This window comes from Cyprinodon tularosa, unplaced genomic scaffold, assembly GCF_016077235.1.
Source record: "Cyprinodon tularosa strain WSP-4 unplaced genomic scaffold, ASM1607723v1 ctg333, whole genome shotgun sequence".
NCBI lineage: Eukaryota > Metazoa > Chordata > Actinopteri > Cyprinodontiformes > Cyprinodontidae > Cyprinodon > Cyprinodon tularosa.
Window position 1 is genome coordinate 903,720 of NW_024039045.1, and position 14,125 is coordinate 917,844.

Consider the following 14,125-nt stretch of genomic DNA (forward strand, 5'->3'; position numbering starts at 1 on the left):
ATCAGCATATTCAACAGTTATTGGATCAATTATTTCATATTTGTGAATCAAAGTACAGAAGTGAAAGAAAATGTTACTGTTGAACATCCAAAAATGATATAAGTGCACAACTAATTGGCAGCTATAACAGTGGGGATTTATACTTCCTAAATATGTTATATATTTATATGTCACAACTGTAAAGTGTTTTATAAGCAATTTTATATCATGTTAAAAAATATATTTATTATTATTGTGAAGAAAATATGTTTTTAATAATAGTCTGAAAATTGTAATGTGGATTTGTAGTCTTCCTTGTTTACTCTGAATATATCAGTGAAACAATTCCATCTTTTTGTAATTTAATCTCAGTATAAATAGAATTGTTCTATAATGGTCTCATAGGCTTATTGAAAAATATTAAAGAACAAACAGTCAGAAACAGACAGATCAGGGATACTAATCAAAGTATGTTTATAATAAACCAAAGAGGGAGATGAAGTAAAACATATGGTCAGGCGACAAGATCCCGTAGCAGCACTTATTAATATTCCTGAATATGTGAGGTGTGAAAAACCAAAAGTTCAAAACAACAGGAAAACATTACCGTTACTACTTCTTAATATATTAATGGTTGCCTTCAGAAAAAAATAAGCTACTAATGACTGAATCCCACTAAAGTATCTCTCAAAAAAGAAAAAACTCATTTGATAAATAATCTAATTAGCAGTTTTATTTGTTGTGAAGAACGAATACTGTCAAGAGCAGTATTTTTTCTTTTTTCAAGAGCTTTTTTGTAGTTGATTTTTTCATACTTTTTGTTAAATAAAATCTTAAAAGTATGTCAACAGCTTTATAGTCAGTGCACCAATCAGCCATAACATTTCTTTTACTGACTGGTGCTGTATGGAAGGTAAGTCAAAATTCTGATTTTATTACTGCAGATAAAATATATTTTTCTTTTAGTTCTGTGAAGTAAGAGATGAATCAAACACATGACAGAGGGAAAAATACCATGTTGGTGAAATGATCTACTTTCACATAAATCCATCCTTCTTTCTATCCTCTCTTCCTCTCTGCCTCAGCAACCTCCCTCATTTAGGGACTACTAATCTACAGCCCATCTTAATCCCTCAAACTGCTCACACAGGCACAGTTTCTCTGCCCTCCACACTCTCTCCCTCCCTCACGGTCAAATCCAACCGCTTAGATCAACTATGGACAAAAATTTTCGTATTGAATAGCCTTCAGCCTCTCAACAGATTATCAGAAGAACAATAATGTAGTACAACTCTACTTTAAAATGATCTTGAAAGCTGATAACTATAACCTGACATTATGGAAATAATTATACAAATTAAGAATACACTATGGTAACGGGGGGGGGGGGATAAAATCATAAACAACAGCTAAAATCACCACAATTTGTCACCGTTCCAGTAATAACCTGAAGTTAAAAATCCAACATGGCTGCAGCAGGCATAAGACTAATGTTAAAAGTTGCATGAAAGTGCTTCTTTATAATCATGAGGTGTATATTTATTTATACTGATGATCCACAAAATTCTATACAGTCCCTATTTGCATTTATGTTTGTCTTTGAATGCATAAGTTGGAAAAAGAAAAATATGTTTTCTGAGCTTGTATCACTAGTAGTTATCTTGGTCACTAACAATATATCAAATACCTCTCTCTGTTTTTTCAACTTAAAACTTGAAAGTGCTCAACTTCCTCCCTCAGAAAGAAATTATTATAATCACAAAGTGCTGAATTACTCAGCTCATTGCTTTAACCTCTTACAAAACATATATTTTTTTACTATTTTTATTGTTGTAAAAATCCTTTGTGTTTGATATTTAAGTGCTTCAAATAGGATCATTTGCACTCCTTGAGTGTGCATTAACTGACTTGGTAGACATTTACCATCTCAACAGATCAGTGACTTGCAACAGTAGATGATAATTGATTTGAAGATCCAGTATAAACTGAGCAATTCTAGAAACCAAGTCAAAAATCCAATGAGGATGTATTTTAGTTGCAGTGGCTGGGCCTCTATTTGTACATGTAGTCTCTCGCCACAAAGGAGAAGATGATGAAATCCCATCTACATCCTCTATAAATGAGATGAAGCACCAGTAGTAAAAATACTACTCAGCACTGAAAGAGAAAACCCATGTTTCTACAACTAGAAAGGAGTCACATATTTTGGGTCAATCATAGCCCTTTCACAGTTTTTTTTTTTTCCATCAAGACTCAAATATAATACCGTCTATTTTATCGGTCACTAAAAAAGGAAAAAAAAGCACCAAACCAGTACAATGAATGTACACACCTGGTAGGCATCAGAATATTCACAGCCATTGCCTGGACACTGTGTCTTTTCCTTCTGTTATGCTGTTGACGCGCACATTTCACACCGAAACATGTTTATCTCTAGGACTCTTTTAAGACACCAATAAAAGAAATTCTAAAATATGCATGAAAAGCTTAACATGAGTGAATGTATAGATCAGAGAATGCAAAAAAATAAAAAAGTTTAATTAGACAAAGCACATATTCTTAAAAGCTCTTTTTTTCCCTCAGTCACACATACTGTACATTTTGTAGTGAATGATGAGTCGACTTAGACGGCGTAAATAATCCCCATCTGTTGATAGGCCATGAAGCTGTGTCCGTCTCACTGGTTTATACACACACTATTCCCTGTGAGCCAAAGAAGGTCGCTTGCCAGATGAAGTGCAAAGAAAGCAAATTTTCACTGAGTATGAAAAGACCTTTGAGGTTAATGTGAACGCTTGTATAACTAAGCTAACTTAAAATCGATCTTTCAAAAGTCTGATGTGAAATATTGTTGTATCTAGGAAATAAACAACCCGGAGGCCTTTCTTTTACTTCTAATGTGTCCTACTCCTGGCTGACATGTTTTAATTTAAAATACAAAGTAAAATAAGTCAGAAATGTGTTCATATCGTGAAAAATATAGGATATTTATTGATTACATAAAATATATACGTGTCCTTTTCATCTTTTGAGTGTTTTGTGTCCAGACATTAAAATGCAATGAGCTTCAAAGGAGACAGAAAAGTTAAGCTGTTACAAATGGATTAAATAGAAATTTTCTGGTGTTTTTTCCCCCAAAGTAGTCCTATTATTTGGGCAGAAAAAAAAAAACATTGGAGGTATACGATGCATGTCGAAAAATGCATGGTAAACTTAATCACATCGCAGAACATAGATCTTTAATTATATTTAGTATGATCTTTAATCTGCGATGGACTGGCGACCTGCCCAGGGTGAACCCCGCCTCTCGCCCATTGACTGCTTGAGATAGGTTCCAGCACCCCACTCGAGACAAGCGTGTCAGATAATGGATGGGTGGATGGATGGATGATCTTTAATAAGTAACTGCTTCAAAAAAAATAGTACTTATGATTGAAACCAAATAATCCGTGTTTTCACAGAATAGCTTGATGCCACAGTTCCTATAATTTAAATAAAACCTAGTAACTGCATGACAATGTGTGAGAAAACTCAGTATTTTAGTAGCAGCTTTTCAGGACAAGAGCTTCATGCTTCTCTATGTTAATGCTAAAGTTAACTTTATCTAATGTAGCTAATAAGCCAATGGAGAACATTTTAGGGTCAAAATATTAGTGATGTTGCTACAGTGGGATACTCTTGTCTTTAACAAAGTTGCATGCAGATTAATGACAGTATGCAGCTTTACACCACAAATATAAAACCAGCAGTTCCGTGAGTAGATTATTTAGTACTCACTGGTATCATTATAAATTTTATTGATTGTCTCTCAAAGGGTGGTTTCAACTCTGTGCATTAGTTAACAACTGGAATCAAGATATTTAAAACTTAAAAAGAAAAAAAAGATGGGAAACATATTTTCGATACAAATGTTTTTATTAATTCATGTATTAAATGGGAGACAGAGGTAGATATCAGAGTAACCTGGTACTGTTAAAGATTGTTTATTTCAGAGTTGACCCTCCTCCCAGTTGTTAAAGTGCACCGCCACAAGTTTGTATTATTAATAATAGCACAATAATAAGCATTTCGGAACCACTTGACTAGTTTAGGATGTTATGCCAGCCCTTGAAAATGTTTATGTAGTAAATATTCAATGTAAAAACTTTAGAAACATTAGAAAAACAAAATGTGCCATAATCAAGACAGTAAGCTGACAATGTCTCTAATCTGTTGGTTACGTTCATTTTGATTGGAAAATACTAGAAAAAAATAATAGCAGGAAGTGTCTTTTTACTTGAGAAGATGAACTCACCTTAGCAGATTTACATTTTAAAATAATTATATCCTGACCAAATTTATTGTTTCTCTCAGAAATGGGCATCTCTTAAAAGATAATAAAACAATGTCAAAGAACTACTGATTTTCAAAGATAAAAATTTATGTTTTTATTCATATACTTGAAATAAACTGTCAAAAATTAATTTTCAGCTGAAAAGAAATGAGGTTTGATAAAGAGCTCCAAGTCTCTAAAGTTGGAAGCCACCACAGTTCCATGCGATTCAACACAATGAGCCATTAATTCCAGTCAAAAGAAACATATTAGTAAAATGTTAAACAATTCTTAAAGCTTAATGACAGAGGTTAAGAATAATTATGGGCTTTAACTATTTATACACATCAAGTTCTGATGGCAATGAGAAATTATTAGCTAACAAAGAGATGCAGGAGATTTAAAATGCATTATGGTGGCATTCAGATCAAACCATTTACTTACACACAACCCTTAGCAGATGTAAATATCATTACATATTGTGGGGCTGTCATTCACTCTAGCTCTACTTTTTGACTCTATCAAATCCAAAGGAAGAGGCAGCATCAGTCCAACCTAGAATGCTCTGCTCACTTCATTCAACTCTGATAGTCTGCAGCTCTCAGCATGTGTCTACATGTCACATGCTACGGCGACGTCTACGTCCATCAAAATAGACCCAAATGTAGTTCTTTACTGGGGTTTGTAAAGAAAACCATAGCCTTTATTTAGCAGAAATATTATCCCTCTAACTAACACATTTAATCACTCTTTAAGATGAGGGTTTTGGTCCAAATTGAAACTTTGTGAGTCAAAGCAGGGAGAGCACATGGATAAATAATAACAGGGCTTGATCCAATTTTAATGACCCAGTTTCACCGAGCTGGTTCAGGCACCCATGTCAGTGACAGTCATTACAAAGACACTAATCCAAAAAGAGCCTGTTAATGTTATTAGTACCACCAGTGCCTTTTGCTACTATTACAAACCAGCAGGTCTACCTTGAAATTTGCTTGAAGTTAGATTTACTGTTTGGGACAAGAAATATAACACGGAAAAGTACAGTAGGTTCTTGGGTCTGCTTCAGAGCTCTATGTTAATAAAATATAAAACAACCAAATATACATTCACTGTTCCAGTGAAGTAAATTTCCAACTTTTATGCAATTTTATCATAAAACAGATCAGATCTGAGAGATTATTCATTCTTATGGTTATAAAATCTATTTATTAGTATTTTCAAGTTTAATAATTGCAATGTGGGAAATAAAGAACATAAACATTTCTTTTCATCTCTAATTTTCTCTCAGTCATAACATATGACACATAACCCACATAGTATTTGTGCAATGCATGCAGACACACACCAGTGCGAGTCTGTCAAAGAAGCCATGAAAACCAACACATTCATCAGCTTATTTCTAGGGAAAAAAACTAGAACAAGGTTCACGCATCAATCCAATCACTTTCATTCACAGCCAGTGTATGGATTCTGCCTAAGGACACAAGGTGGCACAGAAAACAAGCAGGCTTTTGCATGAACATTTCAAATTAAACTTGAGCTGAGTCTTCTTTTCCAAAAACACACAGGCACATAAATTATAACAGCATAGAAACTGTCCCAAGTGATTCATTATTCACCTTAAGCTATTCAAAGCTATTTATACTCAAATGATAAATATCACTTACCAGAAAAATATAAACAACTTTAATTGTAAATAAACCAATTTTGCTTGAACATAAAAAGTTAAAGGTATACACTGCTCAAAATGTACAGCAAACACCGAAACAACAAAATGATGTTTTTCCAAACTACAGTTAGGAAGCAATGCTGATTGAGAATTAACTTAACCTGCTTTTGTGCAAAACGAAAAACAGCAGGTAGAAATACAAAAGGGCATTCAGAAAGAAACCCCTACAAAGGAGATGTTCTGCTCTCGATGACCTTAGACCATCTCTTTGTTCTCATCCTTTCTGCCTGATGTTTTGGTCACCTAAGTCTAAATCTTATTGGAGTCTAAAATCCACTCAGGTATTGCAGCTATTCCAAAATGAAACATCAGTGGGAGCTGTGGCAAGATGTTTTGCTGTGTCTGTTAGCAAGTGTCCAAAGCATTGAGGAAACCAGATGACACACCAGTTTCATTCAGAAAGATGGATAGTATCGTGGAAGGGCAACAGCCAAGCAGCAGGAATGCTACTTCCACCAATGTGCAAGAGAGAACAGGAGAAGCACTGCCAGAGCCCTGCAACATAACTTTAAACCGCCCAGTAATCTGCATGATTCTGCTTAAATTGTCCGGAAGGTGGTATGAGGCCTGTCGTCCACAGTGCAGGCTCATTTGCATTTGCCAGAGAACAGCAAGACTGTCAGATTTGCCACTGGCATTCTGCTCTCTCTCCATAGATGAGAGCAGAATCCCACTGAGCAAATGTGACAAACGTGACAATCTGGAGACGCCATAGAAAAAAATAATCCTCTCTGCAACATCCTTCAGTGTGAGCGGTTTGGCATTTCGTCAGAAAGGTCTAGCAAGAGGTACTCTGACTCACATCAGGTAATTGGATGACATCCACAGACCTGTTGTGAGATCAGATCTTAGTGGAGAAGACCCTGGGTTCCTTCTAATGACAATGCTAGGCTTCATTTGTAAGCAGTTCCTGCATGATGAGGGCATTGATGCTCTAGACTTGCAAGCCCGTTCCAGAGACCCTAATCAAATCAAGCACACCTGGGACACAGTGTCACATTCCATCGACCAACACTACGTTTCACCACAAACTGTCCAGTAGCTGACTGATGCTTTAATCCAGGTCTAGGTGGAGCTCCCCCAGGTTTCTCACCAGAAGCTTGCCTAGGCGTTGTAGGGAGGTCATACAAGAACACGGCGGCCACACAACTCAGTCTGATTTTGACTTGTCTAATTTCTACTGTATTTAGACGAGCATGGAATGTGATTTTCATATTTTATGACATATGATTCCAAATGTTCCCAGTGCATTCCAATATTTAATAAAAACAGATTTTTAAGTAGAACATCTCATTAATTGTTATCTAGGGTGTGTTTTTCAAATTTCCTTTACTTTTTGAGCTTTTAGGTAATTCAGGTAAAATATTAGGAATGTCTCTGCAACTTTTTTATTTCCAAAACAATACTGATATTGCATCTTTGCATATTGACAGATGTTTCTATCAGTTTACTTAAATTGTAGATTTTAAATGCAGTCTGATATATTCCAATACCTTTTTTTTTGGCTGAGATCAGAAATATTTTTGATATCCATATCAGATCAGGACATTCCTATGAAAAATACCTGAAGACAATTTAATGGTGTATGCAACTTGGATACCACACAATAGGTAGGTACATGATGCATTTGCTCTAATACTTATAAACGAAAAATGCAAAAATAAACAAATATACCAGCATATGCAAAAACATTACTGAATTTGTTTGCTTCAATGCATAACTTAAACAGCTTCATACATGTAGCTTAAATTTCTACTCACCAGTTCTTGGTTGGTAGAATTGGAGTCGTCTCCAGGAAAAGGGATGTAGATGGCTAAGGCCACACAGTTGGCAAAAATTGACAGGAGTATAAAGATATCAAATGGTCTGAAAAGGGAGCATTAAGGAAAGCAATACTCACATTCAGTGCTGCATTAAATTGTATCTAAAGACAATTTATAAAAAAACATTTTTTATTGTAAATCCTATGAATGCAATTAACCCTTGAAGGTTTTCTGCCTCAGGATATTGCATTTGGGGTAATAGACTACAACAAAGTACTTAATAACTTTGATGGAAAGTGATGCATGTTTAAACCAGTTTCACATGTTTATATTATTCATATTTAGCCTCCCAGACAAAAGACTTTGCAGAAGCACCACCCTTAGCATTATGCAATAAGCTAAACCGTTCGAACAAAGCTCTGGGTTAATGCTTAGCATCACTGTTGTGCTAGAAGATGAAATGCCACCCAGTCCTATAGTAAGTCTTTTGCAGCAACTAATAGGTTTCGTTCCAGGATTACCCTCTACTGCATCTGTCTTAGATCAGTTTCCCTCTCTCTTCTGAAGAAAAGCATCCCCACAGGTTGGTGCTGCCACCACCGTGTTTCAGAGTTTCAGTTTATAATAGTAACAAAACAGAAAAATTCCAACAGGGTGTTAATACTTTAGCAACATAGCGGCAACATCATCAGACAAGTCATGTTAATGCAGTTGTAGTTTTAGTGCTGTGGACCTACAGTATCAGTTCCATCATGTTTGTCAATGTCCCTTTTAATTTAAACATGACTTGAAATTCTGCTGACTAACTAACTTGTTTGTGGATTTCTTTTTGATCTGTACCTCATTATCTTGAGATGGCTTTTTGCAGTTTTAAATTTATTTTAGTATTAACATTTTGTCAGTCATCTCCCGGAAGGGGACCCACTTAATCAGTGGATCCTTTTACTGGAGCATCAGTTACTGCAAACAAAGCAAATCTAGATGTCTACATTTTCTGATTAAAAATTAGTCATATCTTTATCATTTCTGAAGGTTGTTCTTTAAGATGACCCCTGATTCCTGAAAAAAAGATACTTCCATTCCACCAGGCTGATGCAGGCCCTGCGGATCGGGTTGTTGAGGGTGAGGCAGAACAGAGCTCTGGGTGGCCGACTGTTGGTTGATCCTCCTTGCTTTTTACTTTTGGCATACTGCTGTCTCTTCCTCTGTGCGAGCGAACCAACAGGGGCTGGTCCAGAAGTGCAAACTGAGGGACGTGAGTCCTTTTCAGGCATCTCAACATCATCTTGTGCTTGTCGTGCAGCACTGATGGCAGCATGCCATGCAAGGACCGGACTGACGCCAGAACCAGGGCCACCTGGGTCCTGAGTAGTCCCACTGGCCCCAAGGAGCCCACAAGCAGAGCCAACAGGCTTGCCAGTACTGACGGGAGCCTGGACGGGCTCTGGTGAAGGGAGCTGGTGGAGGCTGGTATGGCTTTCAGACCAGATTGCTGGGGTTTCACTAGAGGGGGTGGTCTTTCTGTTGCTGGCATATTGTGCCCCTGGAGAGACAGATTAATAAAAAAAAATTTTGAAAAAAAATCCGAAAAATGCAATACATTTATTAATGCATTTTACTAGATGTAGCAATTAATTTGCCATGATATATTTAATATTGCAATAATGGGAAGACTTCAAATATTGTGTTTCACTGAATTCTAAGCATTTCTCAATTTTAGAGCCTAATGCCTAATATAAATAAAACAAACGCTCAGAAGTCTGTAAGAAATTAACAATGGCTGATCTTTTTGGTCACAAAGAACAGAATAATATTTGAAGGGGGCTATTATAAGCAACTTAGGAAATTAGGATTAAGAACAACACACCAATGGTCAAGCACGGTGGTGGTGGCATCATGCCCTGGTCAGTGTCCCTGCAAGCTATTGTACTGCTCAAAGTGGAGGGAAATAAGGAGAGAAAATTGCCTTATATAAATTGCCTGATATAAAACCATGGGGCAAACATTAGGCCCATGTAATTACCTTTCACCAACTGTACTAACAATTTGTAAGATTTCCTTCAGGGTGTGAATGGCTACACAAAGCAAGTAGTCTCAATGTAACATCCTTTATAATTACTACACTAAATATCAGTGAGGGTGAATAAATATTGTATATTAAACTTTGAATAGATAATAAAATAAATCCATCATAAATTAAAACAATTTGTTCTAATAGAAAGGGAATTGCTGGAGTAACTCACTGAGAGTCTCTGAATTAGTATCACAATCTACAATAAAAATTTTGAGTCTCTCATTTTGCTGGGTTAATATAAAAAAGGAACAAAGTTAAACCAGAAACATTTGTATAACAGAGATTATTCTGTTATTCTTTCCACAACTAAGACAAGAGCAAAACCAATGTTGGAGGCTGTGACGTTCTTGACACAGAGCCCTCACTTTGTTCAGCTTAAGAGATTATCTTATCTAGTAGTTCATGTTTAAGAGAAATGCAAGAATTTCACTTTAAAGTCATTAAAACCATTTGTCGACAGTGCAATGTGACTTTTATTTTGTAACCATTCTATCTTGCACTACCCTTCGCTGTAACCAAAATCCACCAAGAAGCAGCCCAGAAATAAGTTGGCAGAAAAGAGGATAAATTGTTCAAAAAGATTATAGAAGAGTAAGACATGTGGGACAGTGTGCATAACTGAGGGAGGTAGTTATTTAAATTAATGCAAACAACGGGGGAAAGACCCAGTGCCCTTGACAGTTTGGTCGACTCCACCACAGAATCACATGCAGTGATATTGTTCAATTCCTGTTTATGGATGAATTTTATTTATACTTTCATCTGGTGATCTGACCAATTTAGCAGGTAGAGATGGCATTTTACGCAAAAACAAATCACAGACATGAATAAAGGTGCAAATTTTTTGAACGTGTTAGGTTAAGCCTGTTATCTGTAGATAGCTGCCTGTTACTGGTATCAATTTCTAACAAGGTTTGAAAACAAAAAACTTCGATCAGTTGCTGATCCAACATTGAAATACTTTAAAATAGGATTCCAGAGAAATGGGTGGAATAACCAGAGTTTTTAAGGAAAATAATTTTGAGGCGTTTTCACCAAAAACATTTTTGAGCTTGTGGAATAATATGCAAAACCTTCCTGTTTGACCAAAGAATATTATTCCTGTAAACTTAGAAGGGTGCGAATCACTTTAGGGTGTCGTTAACAAAGCTTTAGCGATACTACAATCTACAAAATGTGAACTAACATTCTTATACAAATGGTCAAGCATGTATGGAATTACAGTCATATTAAATAAGAATTATGCATGCATAAACTTTTGTATGCACTAGAATAGAAACATTTGAGCAAAAACTCAAATTAATACAACCTTTTTCATAATCCAATCCAAGCGATATCTATTCAGTCACAAATATTCATTGAACAATTTCATTGAACAATTTCACATTCTACTATATATTCTTGGAGGTTAAAATCACATTACTTCAGTTTATTCAGTGCAATAATTTGAACATAGAGAGCTTTCTGGAAAACAAACTCAGATTTCAGATTTTCTGTGCCACTTGTTTTGGAAGGGCCACACCGACATAATAATCTCAATGTGGGGAAACAATGAAACTCATAATGCAAAAAAAAAAAAGTTATTCATATAAACAGTAAATAATATGGAACCCAATAAGGAACCCTGAGGATCTCCCTTATGGATAGTCAGGTAAATGTTAAATTTGGCTATGAGGCATTTGAACCCCTTTGCTGTGACACTCTTTTAAGTTTAGAAAGGAAAAAAATTCTGTGGAATAAGGATGTTTTGTTTTTTTTACGGAAAAATTAGACTTTAATATGACTTTTAGATGTGAGATCTAAAAAAATAAATCTTTGATTGTTGGTTTGAACCACTTCTACGTTGTGACTCTCGTTTTAAACATCAGAACTAACTCAAATAGTTGATTAAGAATATCTTAGTTTATTTCAAAATGTATACAAACCCCCCTCACTACCACTTGATGATGGCATTATAACCAGTATAGCCAACCATGTTTTTTCTGAGCTCCAGCAGCCTTAACGCGCTTCCCAATAGAGCCCAACTGTAAAACAGAGCAAAACTGAAATAATTACACCTAAATGCTGATATATATGCTACAAAATAGACTCTTATTATAAACGTCCTCTCATAAGGCTAAAACGACTCCGATATTAAATGTTTAATAGGAAATGGGGACAGAAATCAAACGAGCGCTCTCGCCCCCTCAGCGCTCCAACTCTCCTGCGCGCAGCGGCTTTTTTTCCTCCTCTTACCTTCAGACTGTTCATCCGCCTCTTGCATCCTCGAATCCACATCGAAAAGATCCGTTTCAAATCCAACTCATCGTTGGAAGGAACCCCCCTGAGTATGAGACTCTAACCTGAACTATAAAAGATTTTCTGAGCGCAGACCCTGAGAGGAGCGCCGAACATTTTTCGCCACACATCCGGGTGCCTGCTGCCTGGCTGCTCACTCACGGCGCATCCGAGAGGACTGACTGGCTGGCTGGTTGACTGGCTGGCAGCGGCCAGTCAATCCGCTGCCGTTTATTAGTCCCACTGATGGGGAAAGGGGGCCCCGTGGAAAGTTGGAGCCACAGTGTGCGCAGAAAACACATGAGGGTGCAAAGCCTGACAGAAGAAGTCTCTTAATAAAAAATAGGAAATGTTTCCCTGCTTTTAGAATTCTTTTAAAATAGTATGACTGGGTTCTCCTATAAAGAAAATTATGCAAAAATAAAGTTTGGTCCTTGGCCCTCACACAGCGGGGAAAAAGCATCGATGGCACTGGATGACTTTACCAATGTTGGTCATTTCCTAATCATCTTGATAATTTTTTTAAATTATACTTTAATATATTTTATTAGCAAATAAACCCTTGATTGATAGACTTACCCCTCAGGGGTCTTCCCTTTATAATGAACGGCATTCTGTCACCTCGCTCTCCTCCCTGGCTTCATTGCGCCGTTTTCTGTTCTCACTCGACGGCGATGTAGAAGGAAATGAATTGTTCAGTGGCTCTGGTGGAAGGTTAGCAGTGATTGGATTACCTGTGCATGCACCGAGGATAAAACAGTTTCACCGCAGAGGCGTAATCCTGCGATTATAATCCCTGCTCCAATGTTCCCCAGAGCAGAGAGGCAGGTGCGCAGTTTGGCATTCAGCAGGACCGAGTGGGCCTAACAGCTTCAAAGTAACATGACACCCAATCCTTGGTGGTTTATACTTTTTTTTTTTTTTTTTTTTTTTTTTTTGTCACTGAAAGTCCTATTTTATTTATCGATATTCTGAGGTAGGCCTAGTTTATGAAAGACTGGATAGTGTAGATTGAGGTATGATAAAGATTAGCTTTTTCTTTTTTAATCAAAGGTGCTTTGAGTGGAAGTTCAACTTTCTCTTGCATCCTTAACTGTATTTATTTAATTTGAATCGATTTTAAGTATATAACGTTAATGTTTTTGCATAAAGGTAATATAAAACCAGATTACAAGTAGAGATCCATCAATCCGATACTGAGATTTGGGCTCCATCCAATATCCAATGTTGGATACAGAGCAATATAGTTACAGCGATCTTGTGGATTCAGTTTTATGATTGCAATGCTGATTACATCATTGTACAGAGAACACACAGCAGGTAGTGATCATGTATATCTGTGTTAACTTTTCATTTTTTTTTTACAATGTGTATGTAAACCATGATGCCTTTACTGACATTGTAAGGTATATGGTATAGGATATCGGCCAATTTGTTCAGCGCATGTATCTGTATCGGATCTCTAATTAGACATGACAGCTCATATAGACAAGTTCATATAGGAATTATTTTGGAGTATCAATACTAATCAATAAAAACAAGCCTGTAAACTACTTTTAGTGGAAGTTCTTGTTAAAATGGCTTTGGTTTTGTGTTTATAAATTTTTATTTCACGTCATGTGCGCCATCCAATGCAGATCATTGGTGCCATCCACATCTAGTGAAAACTAGTGTAATAGGATGAGTCATAACGCTAACACTCATTGGTTAGGTAAAGGAAATCATCAGAAGCAAGAAGGTGTTCTTCAAACTGCAAATGTGAATTGTCCATGTCATGCTACAATGTTGGATTCAGAAAAAGATGTTGAAATGTCTGAAAGGTCGGACACAAAGGTCTTCGGTAGATGAAGACCAACAGGACCTCCCTCATCCATGTCCCTATCTCAAAGAATATTTTCAAAATAGTTGAAAAATTGAGCTTTCATTTCATATGGTGGTATCTGGCTGTTGTTGTTTTTTTAAGGTTACTTTATACTTCTATACTTTAGGTA

At 36.4% G+C, this 14,125-nt stretch overlaps 1 protein-coding gene across 3 annotated transcripts in view; it reads right to left on the bottom strand.

Annotated features, from left to right (window-relative positions):
• cacna1db (calcium channel, voltage-dependent, L type, alpha 1D subunit, b) overlaps positions 1 to 14,125 on the bottom strand; it is a 107,997-nt gene that overhangs the window by 87,884 nt on the left and 5,988 nt on the right. The window contains exons 1-3 of one of the 3 annotated variants that reach the window (XM_038294021.1): positions 12,093 to 12,337; positions 8,858 to 9,326; positions 7,781 to 7,886 (exon numbers count right to left, since the gene is read on the bottom strand). In XM_038294021.1, the coding sequence (XP_038149949.1) occupies positions 7,781 to 7,886; positions 8,858 to 9,326; positions 12,093 to 12,120 (603 nt within the window). In that variant the 5' untranslated portion in view covers positions 12,121 to 12,337. Of the gene's footprint in view, positions 1 to 7,780; positions 7,887 to 8,857; positions 9,327 to 12,092; positions 12,338 to 12,713; positions 12,748 to 14,125 lie in introns of those variants that run through there. The other 2 variants (XM_038294022.1, XM_038294020.1) reach the window with 2 other exon arrangements.